The 13,761-nt window shown below is 45.4% G+C and overlaps 1 protein-coding gene and 1 long non-coding RNA gene across 4 annotated transcripts in view; one reads left to right on the forward strand and one right to left on the reverse strand.

The window, feature by feature from the left end:
- Window positions 1–13,761, reverse strand: part of LOC307201374 (excitatory amino acid transporter 2-like) — a 31,452-nt gene that overhangs the window by 16,196 nt on the left and 1,495 nt on the right. The window contains exons 3-4 of one of the 3 annotated variants that reach the window (XM_079950528.1): window positions 12,832–13,097; window positions 6,655–6,817 (exon numbers count right to left, since the gene is read on the reverse strand). In XM_079950528.1, the coding sequence (XP_079806654.1) occupies window positions 6,655–6,784 (130 nt within the window). In that variant the 5' untranslated portion in view covers window positions 6,785–6,817; window positions 12,832–13,097. Of the gene's footprint in view, window positions 1–6,654; window positions 6,818–12,831; window positions 13,098–13,322; window positions 13,457–13,761 lie in introns of all 3 variants that reach the window. The other 2 variants (XM_079950527.1, XM_079950526.1) reach the window with 2 other exon arrangements.
- Window positions 2,863–7,801, forward strand: LOC307201407. The gene is made up of 3 exons (XR_013832705.1): window positions 2,863–2,955; window positions 6,129–6,447; window positions 7,139–7,801. It is a non-coding gene; the product is annotated as an uncharacterized lncRNA (long non-coding RNA).

Below are 13,761 nucleotides of genomic sequence, written 5' to 3' on the forward strand. Positions count from 1 at the left end.
AGCTAATCATTAATAATAATAATAATCTCTAAAGATGGACACCCTGATAAATGCATTATGTCAGAGTCTAAGACCACTGTCCCATTAAACACTTACCTGGGAGGAATCATAGAATTGTGGAGTTGGAAGGGACCCTGAGGATCATCTAGTCCAACCCCAGGAATATGCAGCTGTCCCATATAGGGACCGAATCTGCAACTTTGGCGTTGTCAGCACCACGCTCTAGCCAACTGAGCTATCCAAGTCCCACCAAATTCAGCAAGGTAATTTCCATCTGTTTTAGGGTTTTAACTTTTGAATGTTTAAAAGTATAATTGTGATTTGTTTCTTGGTTTTACTGTTTTATCTTTAGTAAACCACTTTGAGGTTGTTGTTTACAATCAAGTGGTGTATGAATGTCATGAAATAAATAATAATAACAATTAGGGCTGAGCGTGCTCAGTCGTCATGGAATGCTGACTGAGTGTTGGGTGTGTGGGGTGACAACTGGGTGTGTGTGTGGGAGGTTTAATGGAAATGAGTGCCAGGATTCCTGAATGGCCACTTGCCACATGCTAAAATTGGCACATCCAGCTGCCATTAAATGCACAGGACAGAAAGCGGTCCGTTCAGTTTGCAAAACTATCTGAAACTGGCTTGCGACTGTAGTGCACAGATACCGCCCCCCACGCAAAGCCGAACTGCTGCTCTAGATGCTGTGTGGGTGTGCTAAATTCAAGCATTCGGGGCAGGATCATGATGATACCGATTTCTAAACCGTTTGGTGAAAACAGGATCTTTTCATGGGATCTGTTTACAGAGTCAGTGTCCTACTTGGAGTAAAGCCAGGCTACAGGGGTTCACGCCCCCGAATCCTCGCTGGGAAAAGATCCAGGATAAAAATTGCTGGATACTGCCAGGGCAAAGTCAGGACAGCTGGGAGGGAAGGAAGGGCAATAAACCAACCCTCTCCTGATCCTACTTATTATATCCAGTGCTGCAGAGACCCCCCTTATTAAACTTACTGGAGGTCTTTTCATTGTTATTGTTGCATTGAAACCCATGGGTTCTCTTGTCCAATGAAACGACATTCAAAACGAACTGTATAAATCAGAGAAACTGGTCCAGAGGTGTAGGTTTTATTTTGAACTACGTCTAGAGGTTTGGCAAGGGTGCATGAAAAATTATTTTAGCCACGATTAGGAGAGGTGAGGGGCGACAGAGGAATCCAAATAGGGAAGGGTGTTATGAATGCATAATGCAAAAGCATTTTGTTCTAGACATTGTTTGCATTTCCCACAAACATTTTTCAACAGTGCTGAGAGCTAGGAACTTGCTCAAATAGCAACAGCAACAGAAGCTGAGATTATCAAGGGTCTGCATTTTGAACCATATATCGCACATGGTGTGGTATTATGCACATGCAGGTATCCTGTAAAAAATATATGAATAAAGGCCAGTGTGTACAATTGCCAGAATCAAGTGATATAAGGCTTCAGCCTCCTGTGTAAAGCCATTTATGAGGTTTGGAGCAGCAAATGTTTTATTGTGTTATCAGTCCAGGGCTGGTCATGAGAAGCAGAGCTGGAAATGAAGAACCCCAACATAGCTGTCAAGCACTTTCCTTTGGTTATTGAGATTGCAGACTGCTCTTAACAGCTTCAGAGGGCAAGACTCATGCCTGAGCCTCCTTCATGGGGAAAAACCCCCCTCTCCTTGGACTCCTCTAAATACCACCTCAGTCAGATGACCTAATCTGCGTGTTTCGGTTTCTCCAGTTTCCAATCTTAAATTCGGCTCGCCAGATTTCCACATCAGTTTTTTAATTTCTACCCCCCCCCCAAAAAAAATATCTTGATGACAATATCAGCATTTTTATCTTCTAATACACACATTTTTGAATAATAATAATAATAATAATAATAATAATAATAAATCCCCCTAATATGATCCATTTTTGCACACATTACCTGCACTGCAATATTTGGAGAAGTGCGACAGTAACTCAAAACAAGATCTCCCTCTCTTTCACACACGCACACGGCCAGCTCTGCTGGCATTTTGCTCTGTGGCACAAAGCTCCCTGTTCCCTTTTTCTCAGCGCATGAGATGCTGGTGTCCTCTGGACCCTTTCGCCCTCTCCTTCAAGCTGATTAGGAGCTGTCAGTGGACGCAGGGAGGGTGGGGTGGGGGCCTTGGGTGAAGCTACAGGGATTAGACCCTGTTTAATTTTCTTTCTCCAGGGCAATGACGTAAAAGAAACAATGAGAGACTAATGAAATCCTGGCCTTTTACCCTGTGCTACGAGACTGGATGGCTAGATGGAGTGTGTGCGTTTTTTCCTGTTTGAATCTGTACGGCGATTTGAGAGAATGACAAGTTAACCATACAGATATTGGTCACATGCGATGTATAGTTGAACTGTGGAATCATCCCTTTCCACGAGAGCCAGCAATGGCTACCAACTTTGGGGTGGTTTCGAAAGAGGATTAGTCAAATTTGTGGAGGACCAACCTAGCCGTAAAAGGGACGCGGGTGTGTGGCGCTGTGGGTTAAACCACAGAGCCTAGGACTTGCTGATCAGAAGGTCGGTGGTTTAAATCCCCGCAATGGGGTGAGCTCCCGTTGTTTGGTCCCTGCTCCTGCCCACGTAGCAGTTTGAAAGCACGTCAAAGTGCAAGTAGATAAATAGGTACCACTCTGGCGGGAAGGTAAACGGCGTTTCCGTGCGCTGCTCTGGTTCGCCAGAAGCGGCTTAGTCATGCTGGCCACATGACCCGGAAGCTGTACGCCGGCTCCCTCGGCCAATAAAGCGAGATGAGCGCCGCAACCCCAGAGTCGGTCACGACTGGACCTAATGGTCAGCGGTCCCTTTACCTTTTTAACCTAGCCATGGCTACTAGCCGTGATGGCTATAGTCTCCCTCCACTGTCAGTAGCAATGAAGCCTCTGAATACCAGTTGGTGAGGATCACAGGTGAGCAGAGTGCTGCTGTGCTCATGTTCAGCTTGGGCATTTGGTTAGCCACTGTGAGAAGAGTGTGCTGCACATGACAGGCCATTAGCCTGATCCAGCACCGCTCCTCTTATGTGCTTATGTGCTTATTTGAATTTTGAAATATTTTATTGTCACTTGTACAACTTGTATACAGTGAGATTACACGAGCACTCAGCTCTCTTAGTCTTAATTCCCCTCATTTACTGACGCACACCCACCAAACCCAAAAGCCAGTTGCCCTGTTGTTATCTTTTCACTCAGCAGCCTAACAGCCCAGGAAAGAAGCTGTTCTTTACCCTGTTGGTGCGACTAATCATGCTTTTATATCTTCTGCCTGAGGGCAGGAGATCAAGAAAGTGCCAAAATATTATGAAGATGTCAAGGAAGGAAGGAAGGAAGGAAGGAAGGAAGGAAGGAGCCAGAAAGAGAATAACTGTGGGGCTGATAATGTTGATCTTCTCTTCCTTTTTCAAAGCATCTTTCCATCATTGTTTTTCATAGATTTGGACTGGAATAAAGAATTGATTGATTGTATTCCATAGAACCATAGAATCCTAGAGTTGGAAGGGGACAATGAGGATCATCTAGTCCAACCCCTTGCAATGCAGGAATATGCAGCTGTCCCATACAGGGATCGAGCCTGCAACCTTGGGGTCGTCAGCACCACACTCTAACCAGCTGAGCTATGATGTTGTCTGTATTGTTTTATATTGTTAGCTGTCCTGTGCTCATTCGTGAGGAAGGGCAGGGAATGCATCCAGTGGAGGAAATAAACCAGTTATTAAGCTACTGTTCAAAGGTACACAAGCTTGTGTGTTTGCAGCCAACGAAGAACAGACAAAGAGATCTGTGGGTGCTTGCGTACTGCTGCACACAACAGAACTTGAACTTGATAGCAATACACGCAGTGAGAGTATCTCAGATAGCGCACACTTTGAAAGCTTCCCTCCTTGTTTTATGGGTCCTGTTCATACGTCAATTCCACCCCCTTTTCCTCCTCCACGTCTAAGAAACGGGTCCTTTTTCTTCAGCTCCTCTGCCCTCTGCCTATCCCTGAAGAGGTCATCCAGGGCCAAGAAGCCAGCCATGCTGCAGGGCGACGAAAGGGTGTGTGTACGGCTGCAAGATATGGCAGGTTGCCCAGAGATAGGAGATTAGATGAGGGGCTATGGAAAGTTACTACCCAGATGGGTCTTTTTAAAAGGAAAAAGTAGCCTCATTGACAGACAGCTTGCTTGCTTGCTTCATTTATTTCTTTCTTTATTTATGGATGGCTTGGGGGGGGGTCAGAGAGGTAATTCTAGAACAATCACAAAGTCTTTCTGGAACCATTCATCCCCTCCCCCCATCAGACTTTTTACAATAAGGAAAATGAGTGTAGGTATAATTTGCTTAATGTAATGTTGACTGAAAGTTTATCCTCATTGGTTTGCACAAAGTTTTCAGGGAGTTCAGATGATAGCTACTTATTGAGCATCCCTTCTGATTTGTTTCTGGGAATGTTGTACGACATTGTTCTCCACACCTAAGCTTCAACCCAGACGGGTGTTTCATTGTGGATATAGCCTGCCACATGTTCTTAACACAAGAATACTGCATCAGCGGTGGGTTTATTCTGCTTTCATTTATTCCGTGATGCTTCTCCAAGGCTACCTCGTTATTGCTATCAGGAGGGGCTGTAGTGGAACCAAACTGGGGTAAAAATAAAGCAGGATGTTTGTGGTATAAAAAGTTACAGGATTTCAGCAGGAAGTTATGGACTGGAAATGCAGCGGTGTGACCTCTTTAAACCTTTTGAATGGTATTGAAAGTGCAATTGCAAGTGACTCCTCCGATAGCATCCTCCTGAGCACAAATCATAAAAAGGACATCTCTGGAGGGACCCTAAACTAATTGCACTGGCTCAAGTGCCTTGCAGATCAGGTGTGCTGCATATGTAACAAGACAAGGGATCAGCTCACAACCTGCAACACAGGATGGGAGACAGCTCTGAGTGGGGTTGTTATTGTTCGCAGAGAAGAAAGAGACAATTAAGAAGTGATCGGATAGCTATCTTCCAGTACAGTGGTACATCGGGTTATATACGCTTCAGGTTACATACGCTTCAGGTTACACACTCTGCTAACCCAGAAATAGTGCCTCAGAACTTTGCTTCAGGATGAGAACAGAAATCACGCAGCAGCGGCGCGGCAGCAGCAGGAGGCCCCATTAGCTAAAGTGTTGCTTCAGGTTAAGAACAGTTTCAGGTTAAGAACGGACCTCTGGAACGAATTAAGTACTTATCCACTGTACTCGAAAGGCTACCACACAGGACGATGATGCAGCACACCTGTTTTCTGTAGCTCTAGTGAGGGTGAGGCTTTGAACAAGAGCTTCTAATTATAAGAGAAAGGATTTTAACTGAAGCTTAAGAAGAACTTCAAGATGATACAAGCTGTTTCACAGAGGGACTAGCTGCCTTGGAAGATGGTGGGTTCTCTTTCTTTACATGCTCTGAAGCAAATGCGGTAGTGGTCTTCTAGCAACAGCCAGGGGGTGTTGAGCTAATGACCTTCAAAGGCCCTTCCAGCTACAATAATCTATGGACTCAGCTACATTCGTCAAGAAACAGCGTTTTGAATGCGTTATAAACATGCAACACCAGATGGTGCCAGAGAGCAAAACAAATTTCTAAGCAATTTTCCACAGTGTTTTTTCTTTTGTTATAACGATTTAATTTTTGACTTAAAGTGTCCCCCCCCATGTGTAGATCCACCCTATGAGCAGTGTAGATCCACCCTAGAGCAGTGGGGCAAGTAGATCAGTTGATGGTTCAAATAAGGATAGAGGCTAGCAAGAGGGCATCCTCTCCTCCGTCATATCACTGTAAACGCCATATTGGCAGAATTCCAGATCTGGGACAGAGAAGGCAGAGTGCCAAAACTTAAGCACATGGGGGCGCACACAGAGACACACACACGTCTGTTTTGGAAACTGCCCCTTCCTATGGGAACATCTGGTTTTGAAGAGAATGGATACAGTTAGAAAGGTTGTTTTAATCTAATGGGCCAACTGGCAGATATTTCTAGGCCAGATTTCAGTCACAGCCCGTCAGTTCCCGACCACTGCTTTGCTGATCTGCCTATCGCACTACTACTATTTGTCATTTGCAGACTGTGCTAGATGCTGCACAGAACCTAGAACAGATGTCACCCCTGCCTATAAGGACTTAAAGGAAGGTGGAAGTTACTTCATGCATGAAGAACTGCAGAGAGACAGAAAGGGGTAAACAGAGACTAAGGAGGTTGTTCTTAGATGGAGGCTCTGCGTCATCTTACCAATTAACAGCTTGGGACTAGTTTACTTGAGGGATCGAGCTTGCACTTTCACAAGTGCCAGATAATCTGCATTTCATACCTATGATAAAGCAATCTCTAAGTGTGTAGCACCTGCAGTTTTACAGTTTCAGCACCAGCAAGTCCATCCCAACACGTAAGCCCATTGTCTATAGTTGCTTTCAAATTTTGTTGATTTTTATCTGTATTTTATGGATAACTATCCTCTTTTATGTGCACTGCTTAGAGATTGATTGATTTTTTAAAAAAGTGGTTCATAAGTCATGATAGATAGATGAGATAGATAGATAGATAGATAGATAGATAGATAGATAGATGATAGATGATAGATGATAGATCTTACCAACGATGGTGAGGGTCAGCAGCAGGTTTCGCATCAGCCACCCACAGTATTTATCCAGGCAAGGTTTTGGCAACTCTTCCAAGCTGATGTGGGGCCCATCCGCCATGGGGACCTCCACATGGTTAGTCATTTCCGGGGCAACTCCCAAAGCCCCTTGTTTCGTCTCAAGAGGAGAGGGGGGAGAGGGGAGAAAACAAAAAGTTAATTTGGATGGAAATAAAACTTTGTTCTTCCACTTCAGAACAGAGAGGGGCTGGAGCACAGGCCAATCTGGAGGGCACCCCCTTTGACCCAGACAACAACAAGAATAACAACAAAAATGAATAGATGAACCAGGTAGATTAATCAATTAGCAAGACTTTCAATTTACTAAAAATGTGCCCCTGTTTAATCAGGTAGCATTTTTTTATTTTAAAAATGCACTATTTTTAAATACAATTACCGTACTTAACAATAACAGCAGGCCTCATCCTTTTTCTCACAGGTAAGACGGAAAGCCTCTACAACAGAAGAGCATATGTAGGGATGGTTCCATATTCCCATCCTACTGAAAGCAGGCCCATTGAAGTCAGTGGGACTACTCTATGTTGGGAATCTAGATCTGACCTCTTATCTGAAAACAAAGTATGTTTTTTTGCTTCAGAAATATTTTTCCTCCCATATACAAATGCATGTGAATTTAATTGACTGGCTAATGGATTAATCTGATTAAATATAAGATTAACTGAGATTTATTTAATCAGGTGAGAGAGAAATGACAATAACAACAACAATAATGGAGTTTCTCCTATGTGGTGCATTTCAAGATTTCAAAACACTTCACAAACATTGGCTCAGGCAATGAACTGGGTTTGCTGCTGGCAGCCCTGGAGCCAAATATGGCCTCTTGAGAGTGCCAGCTACTCCATCAGTTGCCAACTTGACTTCTTTTCTTTGCCCATTGTCAGAAATAGACTTCTAAGGAATGAGAATGAGGTAGGTGCTCAGGGTAAGTTCTGGTATCTCTTATCCTAGAAAAATAGCACTGGCTGTCCCCTTAAGGGCACCATGACCTCCTGATTCCCCTCTCTCTTCCTGGGTGACTGGGGGAAACCCAGCCGGAGGCCTGTGTCAAGAACCCTGCTTGTGAGCTGTATGGAATGACACAGCCAACAGACTCAATAGCAAAGCTCAGCAGGCAGCCTACTTGGCAGGAGTACTTCCTCAATACACCCTCCCTTAAAGGAACCCTCTTTTCGTTCTCTGTCCAAATGGAATAAATGCTGAGATACTACTGGGTGGTGGTGGGTTGGCTAGAAAGGTTTTCCTTGAGACTGCCCTGGCTTTGATTGCGGGACAATCCTTCTGCTCGAGTGTGGGGTCAAGAAGAATATTTGGCACCGTCTAGCTGGGAAGCGAAGAACTAGCCGGCAATGGGACAGACAATCTGGGCCCCGACTGATGAGCCTTCCTGCCGTTAATCAGCTAGGGGATAATCAAATGGACGTATTGGATTTTGGTCACGGCATCCGACCAGATCACGAAACTCCGTCCCCGTTAAGCGAGTGGGTGTGATCCGCTCTGCAGATTTAAACTGGCTTAACGGTTTTATTGGTTCCTGTGTGAGTCACTGATACAGGAACCATAGGACCAGGCCATTCCGTCTTCTCAAGTAGTTCTCTCGGCTGCCCCCCCCCCATCACATTTCCTGTTATAGTCACAATAATTTCTGGAACACAATCTCAGGCGCAACAAGTAAGGTGAAGGTGTTGGAACAGGTTTGGTGTGCCGGCCATGGAAAATCGGGCACAAAACAGCACAGGTCAGCAACTAAGCACAGATGCAATGCCAGCTGATCCAAGCCTAGAAGGGTTAGGAGCAGTATAAGCAGTGGCGGAGGAAGTCTCTCGGGTACCTGGGGCTATGTGCCCAGGGGTGGGGCGAACTGCCCATAGGGGCTAGGGACAGGGCATGCCACATGGCGCCCATAGTGGGTAGGGATGGGGTGGAGCTAGCACCCCCACTTGCTCCGCCTCTGAGTATAAGATGTCTTATACTGAGTCAGACCATTGGTCCATCAAGTTTAGTACGGCCTACACTGACTGGCAGAGGCTCTCCAGGATTCGGGGCACGGTTCTCTCTCAGCCCTACCTAGAAATGCCAGGGATGCTACTTGGGACCTTTAGCTGGTGCTGTAAAACTGAGCTACGGTCCTCGTGGTCCAGGGAAATTAGAGTTGGTCTAATCCAATGCAGTCCCATGGACTGCAAGAAGATCAAACGTATCCATTCTTAAGGAAATCAGCCCTGAGTACTCACTGGAAGGACAGGTCCTGAAGCTGAGGCTCCAATACTTTGGCCACCTCATGAGAAGAGAAGACTCCCTGGAAAAGACCCTGATGTTGGGAAAGATGGAGGGCACAAGGAGAAGGGGACAACAGAAGATGAGATGGTTGGATAGTGTTCTCGAAGCTACCAGCATGAGTCTGACCAAACTGCGGGAGGCAGTGGAAGACAGGAGTGCCTGGCGTGCTCTGATCCATGGGGTCACAAAGAGTCGGACACGACTAAGCGACTAAACAACAACAATCCAATGCAGCACTGCTTATGATTTTATGTGTCCCATGAATGAATCCCTATGTCAATCATTAAGGCATATTTGGGGGTTCAGAAACATGCAGGTTTCTTCCATGACAGCCGCCAGTTCTGTGCAAACAGACCTACAGGACTGTCAGAAGGTCAGAGTGTGGCTCCAAATGAAAAGCACTTTATATCAGGGGAGTGGTTCCCTGCGGTGAGATGGCACCAAGGAGTCCTCTTAACCTGGACTTGGCAGGACACTCAAGCGGAAGCGCCTGCCGTCAGCTGCCCCCCGGCCATGTTGCGTGCTCTAGGCAAAAGCAGAACAGTTCTGCTTTTGGGAAGAAGGGAAACTTCTAGAGACCCGGAAGGTGGGGCGGAAATGAGAGCGCTAGCAATTCACATCAACAGGAGTTTAACAAGGCATCCTACAAAGGCAAAACAACAGGAAATAGGGCAGCGGTCAGGGACAGGTATCAAAAATAGGGGCCTCCTTCCTCCTGGAGGTTGCCTGGACACCTTTCCAGTGAGAAGAGGTTTGTCAGACCAGGTGAGAGGGAGCTGTGTCTCGAAGCACATTTTGGACATACAGGAAGCGTCAAAACGAACAAAATCAAGCGCTAGTTTTCTTTTCTCCTGCGAGTTTTCTCTGTTTGCTAAAGACAATTCCCTCTTCCCTTCATTCAATAAAAATGACACTATGCAGAGGGAGATTCCTTTCGTTGACTCATGCGTTTCCCAGGAAGCTGTGGTTTTCTGTCTCTCCTACAACTTCCAGGATTCTTTGGGGGATGCTGTGACCGTTCACATAGCATGAAACCAGATATGAATTTGTAATGGTGAGCAGATCAATAAACCCAGTAGTGTAAAGGTCATTTGCAGAGGAGAAACAGATCCCTGCCCCGCATGACAAGCAATGCCATCTGTGCAAAGATATAGACATAGGCCTCAATCTAGCGCCAGCTGTACATGAGTGACTCTGAGTTGCGGGCGTATATCTGTGTTAAGGGACGCGGGTGGCGCTGTGGGTTAAACCATAGAGCCTAGGGCTTGCCAATCAGAAGGTCGGCGGTTCGAATCCCCGCGATGGGGTGAGCTCCTGTTGCTCGGTCCCTGCTCCTGCCAACCTAGCAGTTCAAAAACACGTCAAAAGTTCAAGTAGATAAATAGGTAAGGTAAACCTTCTGGCGGGAAGGTAAACAGTGTTTCCGTGCGCTGCTCTGGTTCGCCAGAAGCGGCTTAGTCTTGCTGGCCACATGACCCGGAAGCTGTACACCGGCTCCCTCGGCCAATAGGCCAATAAAGCAAGATGAGTGCCGCAACCCCAGAGTCGGCCACGACTGGATCTAATGGTCAGGGGTCCCTTTACCTTTACTATCAGTGTTAAAGATGAATCTGGCAAGTTCAGTGGAGATAGAGTGAGCACTGGGACATGGATGCAAATTATTAAAGGAAGGATTGGCATATCACACAATGCAAGGAGATGGTGCAGACAGAGAATTATGGGTCCAAACTCTAGGGATGAATCTATCAATTAAGGTTTCTCTCTACAGTCATACCTCAGGTTACGAACGTTGTGGGTTGCGCGTTTTTGGGTTGCGGACCACGCCAAACCCGGAAGTACCATAACGGGTTACTTCCGGGTTCTGGTGCTCGCGCAGAACCACAAAATGACATCACGCACATGCGCAGAAGCGCTGAATTGCGTCACGTGCGTGCGCAGATGCGGCGCTTCAGGCTGCGAACGCTGCAGGTTGCGAACATGCCTCCCGCACAGATCACGTTTGCAATCCAAGGTATGACTGTATTTCTAATGTTTTCCATTCTGAAGTTCAGTTCTCCACATTTTAGTCTGAATTTTTTAAAAACCCCAACAACTCTTCATGAACACCCACCAGCATTTTAGTGCGAATTGCTCCTAATATATTCATTTTTAATGCAATTTTGACTAATATACAAACAAGTTGGCCTCACATCATGCATGTTTATGTGTTAATTTCACAAGTATATGTATCTATATGCATCCTACAATATACTTGGCTGGAGAACTGCATTGCAAAATTCAGAGAAGTGCAAATTTCAAAGGCTGGCTAAGTTTAGGTTTGCACACTGTTTCAGAAAGTGTGAATGAGGTTTGCTTAAATAAATGTGAAGTGAATCAAATTTATCTCCTATCACTGGTCCACACATACATTTCCCCCTTTTGCATTTTGTTCGAAATTCTCCTCTCCCCTTCTTCTATTGACCAGCAGCTGGCTCCCATACGTCGAATCTCCTAATCCATATTAACTTGCAGGATTTGGAACCTCTGGGTGGTTCAACGATTTCAGTCATGAGAATAAATATAGAAAAGGGACACATGCAAAAATTCATCCTTCTCCTCTTAATTAAGTAACAGATTCCTTTCCAACGAGGGGGCAGTGGAACCATTTTAAAAGTTTTTTTTTGGGTTTTTTAAGGATGCAATTGGGTTTAGATTAAACCAAGAAAAGACAAGGACTCTACTGAGCAAGCCAATGTAGTATCAGAGGCAAAATCTCATAGAGGTGGAACCCCCCCGCCCCAGCCATTTCCCAACACACACACACACAGACAACTTTTCAGGCAAAACTTGGCAAATTTTGGGTTGAAAGGAGAAAGCAGATGCGACAATATTTTGCTTTTCAAATATTTTGTTGGAAGCTGCCCAGAGTGGCTGGGGAAACCTAGCGAGATGGGCATGGTATTATTATTATTATTATTATTATTATTATTATTATTATTATTATTATATCACCATTATCATCTTTGATTGATGTAAGTGTATGCAAAAGTTTGTGTTTCACAGGATTCTTCTTCAGGCAGTCCTGATGAAGACAAAGTGTCCCATGGAACTCAAAAGCTTGCACCATCCGGCAGCACTATACAATAAAAAGATACAATTTCATCTGCTTTCTAGCTCCTATATTTTGGGATCACCATACTACCAAAGACACTTACAGAAGCATTAATCCCTTAAATGGAAAAAACCTCTATGTCTTCCCATGTTCATACAGAGTACATACAGAAATGACCCCATATTCTACTCATCTTTTAGTAGCCAGTACTCGATTAGCATTCCCCAGAGAGAAAGAAAAGGCCAACATTTTTTTGCCCCCACCCTGTCATTTCTCAGAGAACCTCCATTTCTAAGTTGTACAAGGGTTGCCAAATTCTTTTAGCTGCCCCTGCTCCTGTGCCTTTAACATCCAGAAAGTGAGTGAAGCTTTCTCTTTATGCCTGTGTTCAACCCAGCGGCAGGACCTGCTTAGGAAAGCAGCAGTTCTACATTGGAAGCATTGTTATTTAGAATTTAACACACATAAATTCTCCACTGCCACCTCAGAAATGCTGGATTATACCCCCCCCCCAAAGACTACCCATTTCCCAACTCTCTTTTGGGATGAGTTTATCACAGAACAGAGGGCAGCTCCCTCTAGAGGGGAAATCTCCCCATGACCTTTTGTCTAATCTTCCCCCCACCTTGTCCAAAAGAGCCCTTAAAGAGGCTGGGCAAAATCTACCCTCTAATCTCTGCCTCCCTGCACCCCTTCTGGTCCCCTGCCCCACCACCATGTCCCCTGGCTGCCTTGCTCCTTACCCCACGTAGGGAGGGGGGGACGGTGCGTCTCGGCGGGAGGCGAAGGGGGATCTGAAGACGGCGGGCGGCAAAGGGGGAGACTCTGGTGGCTTAGTGCCCCCGTCACTCGACGACGTCAAAGAACAAGTGTGGTCAGGCAAGGGGGGGGAGTAAAGAAAGATTACGAACAGAAAAAGGAGCAGAGCTATGCAAAGGACAGGAAAAATGGACATGAGGATAATACCCCTAACTGGGGGCTGAGCAGACAGCGCTGTTTAATCAGTGGCCTTTAAAAAGGGGGGGGGCAGGGAGAGTCATCAGAGGTGGCAATTTGGGGTAGACACCCACGATGAAGAATTTATTTTATGAAATACAGACTTGGTCCTACTGCAGTTTCGCAGGCAATGTGGGTTTTTTTTGAGGGGGGGAGGATCTGTTAGCAAATGCCATCTGTCCCACAGAGAGAGATTTAGTGTCATTCAAACCACTGACGTTTCGCTGTCTTAACTCACCTCGAACTGCTTGCCGCATCAGTAACGTGATTTTGTTTTTAAAACATAGGTATTGTTACCTCCTTGAAGACAGATCATTGCTTGTAATAGGACAGAGAATCTTGGGCTGGCCCCACATGTTAATAGAAGTTAAACTGATGATCAGCATTTAAAAAAAAAAGGGGGGGGGAGCTTTGGAGTTACACAGTACCCCAGGCAGAATGGAAAAGTCACTGGTGTTCAGAGAGAATATGGCAGAACTGTTTTACTAACAGTACTACACTGGTAAACGCAGAACGTATTTTTAATGCTTATGAAGGCTCTGAAAAGTGACTTTCTCCAAGGAATACAGGAAAGTTGTAAACCATTCTAGAAGTATGGGCATCCATAACCCCATATTTCCAGCTTCCTTTCTTTTTCTTCTTTTCAAAGGGGATAGTTTAGAGCATTTATAAAACCT

This window comes from Podarcis cretensis (genome assembly GCF_951804945.1).
Source record: "Podarcis cretensis genome assembly, chromosome: 13".
Lineage (NCBI taxonomy): Eukaryota > Metazoa > Chordata > Lepidosauria > Squamata > Lacertidae > Podarcis > Podarcis cretensis.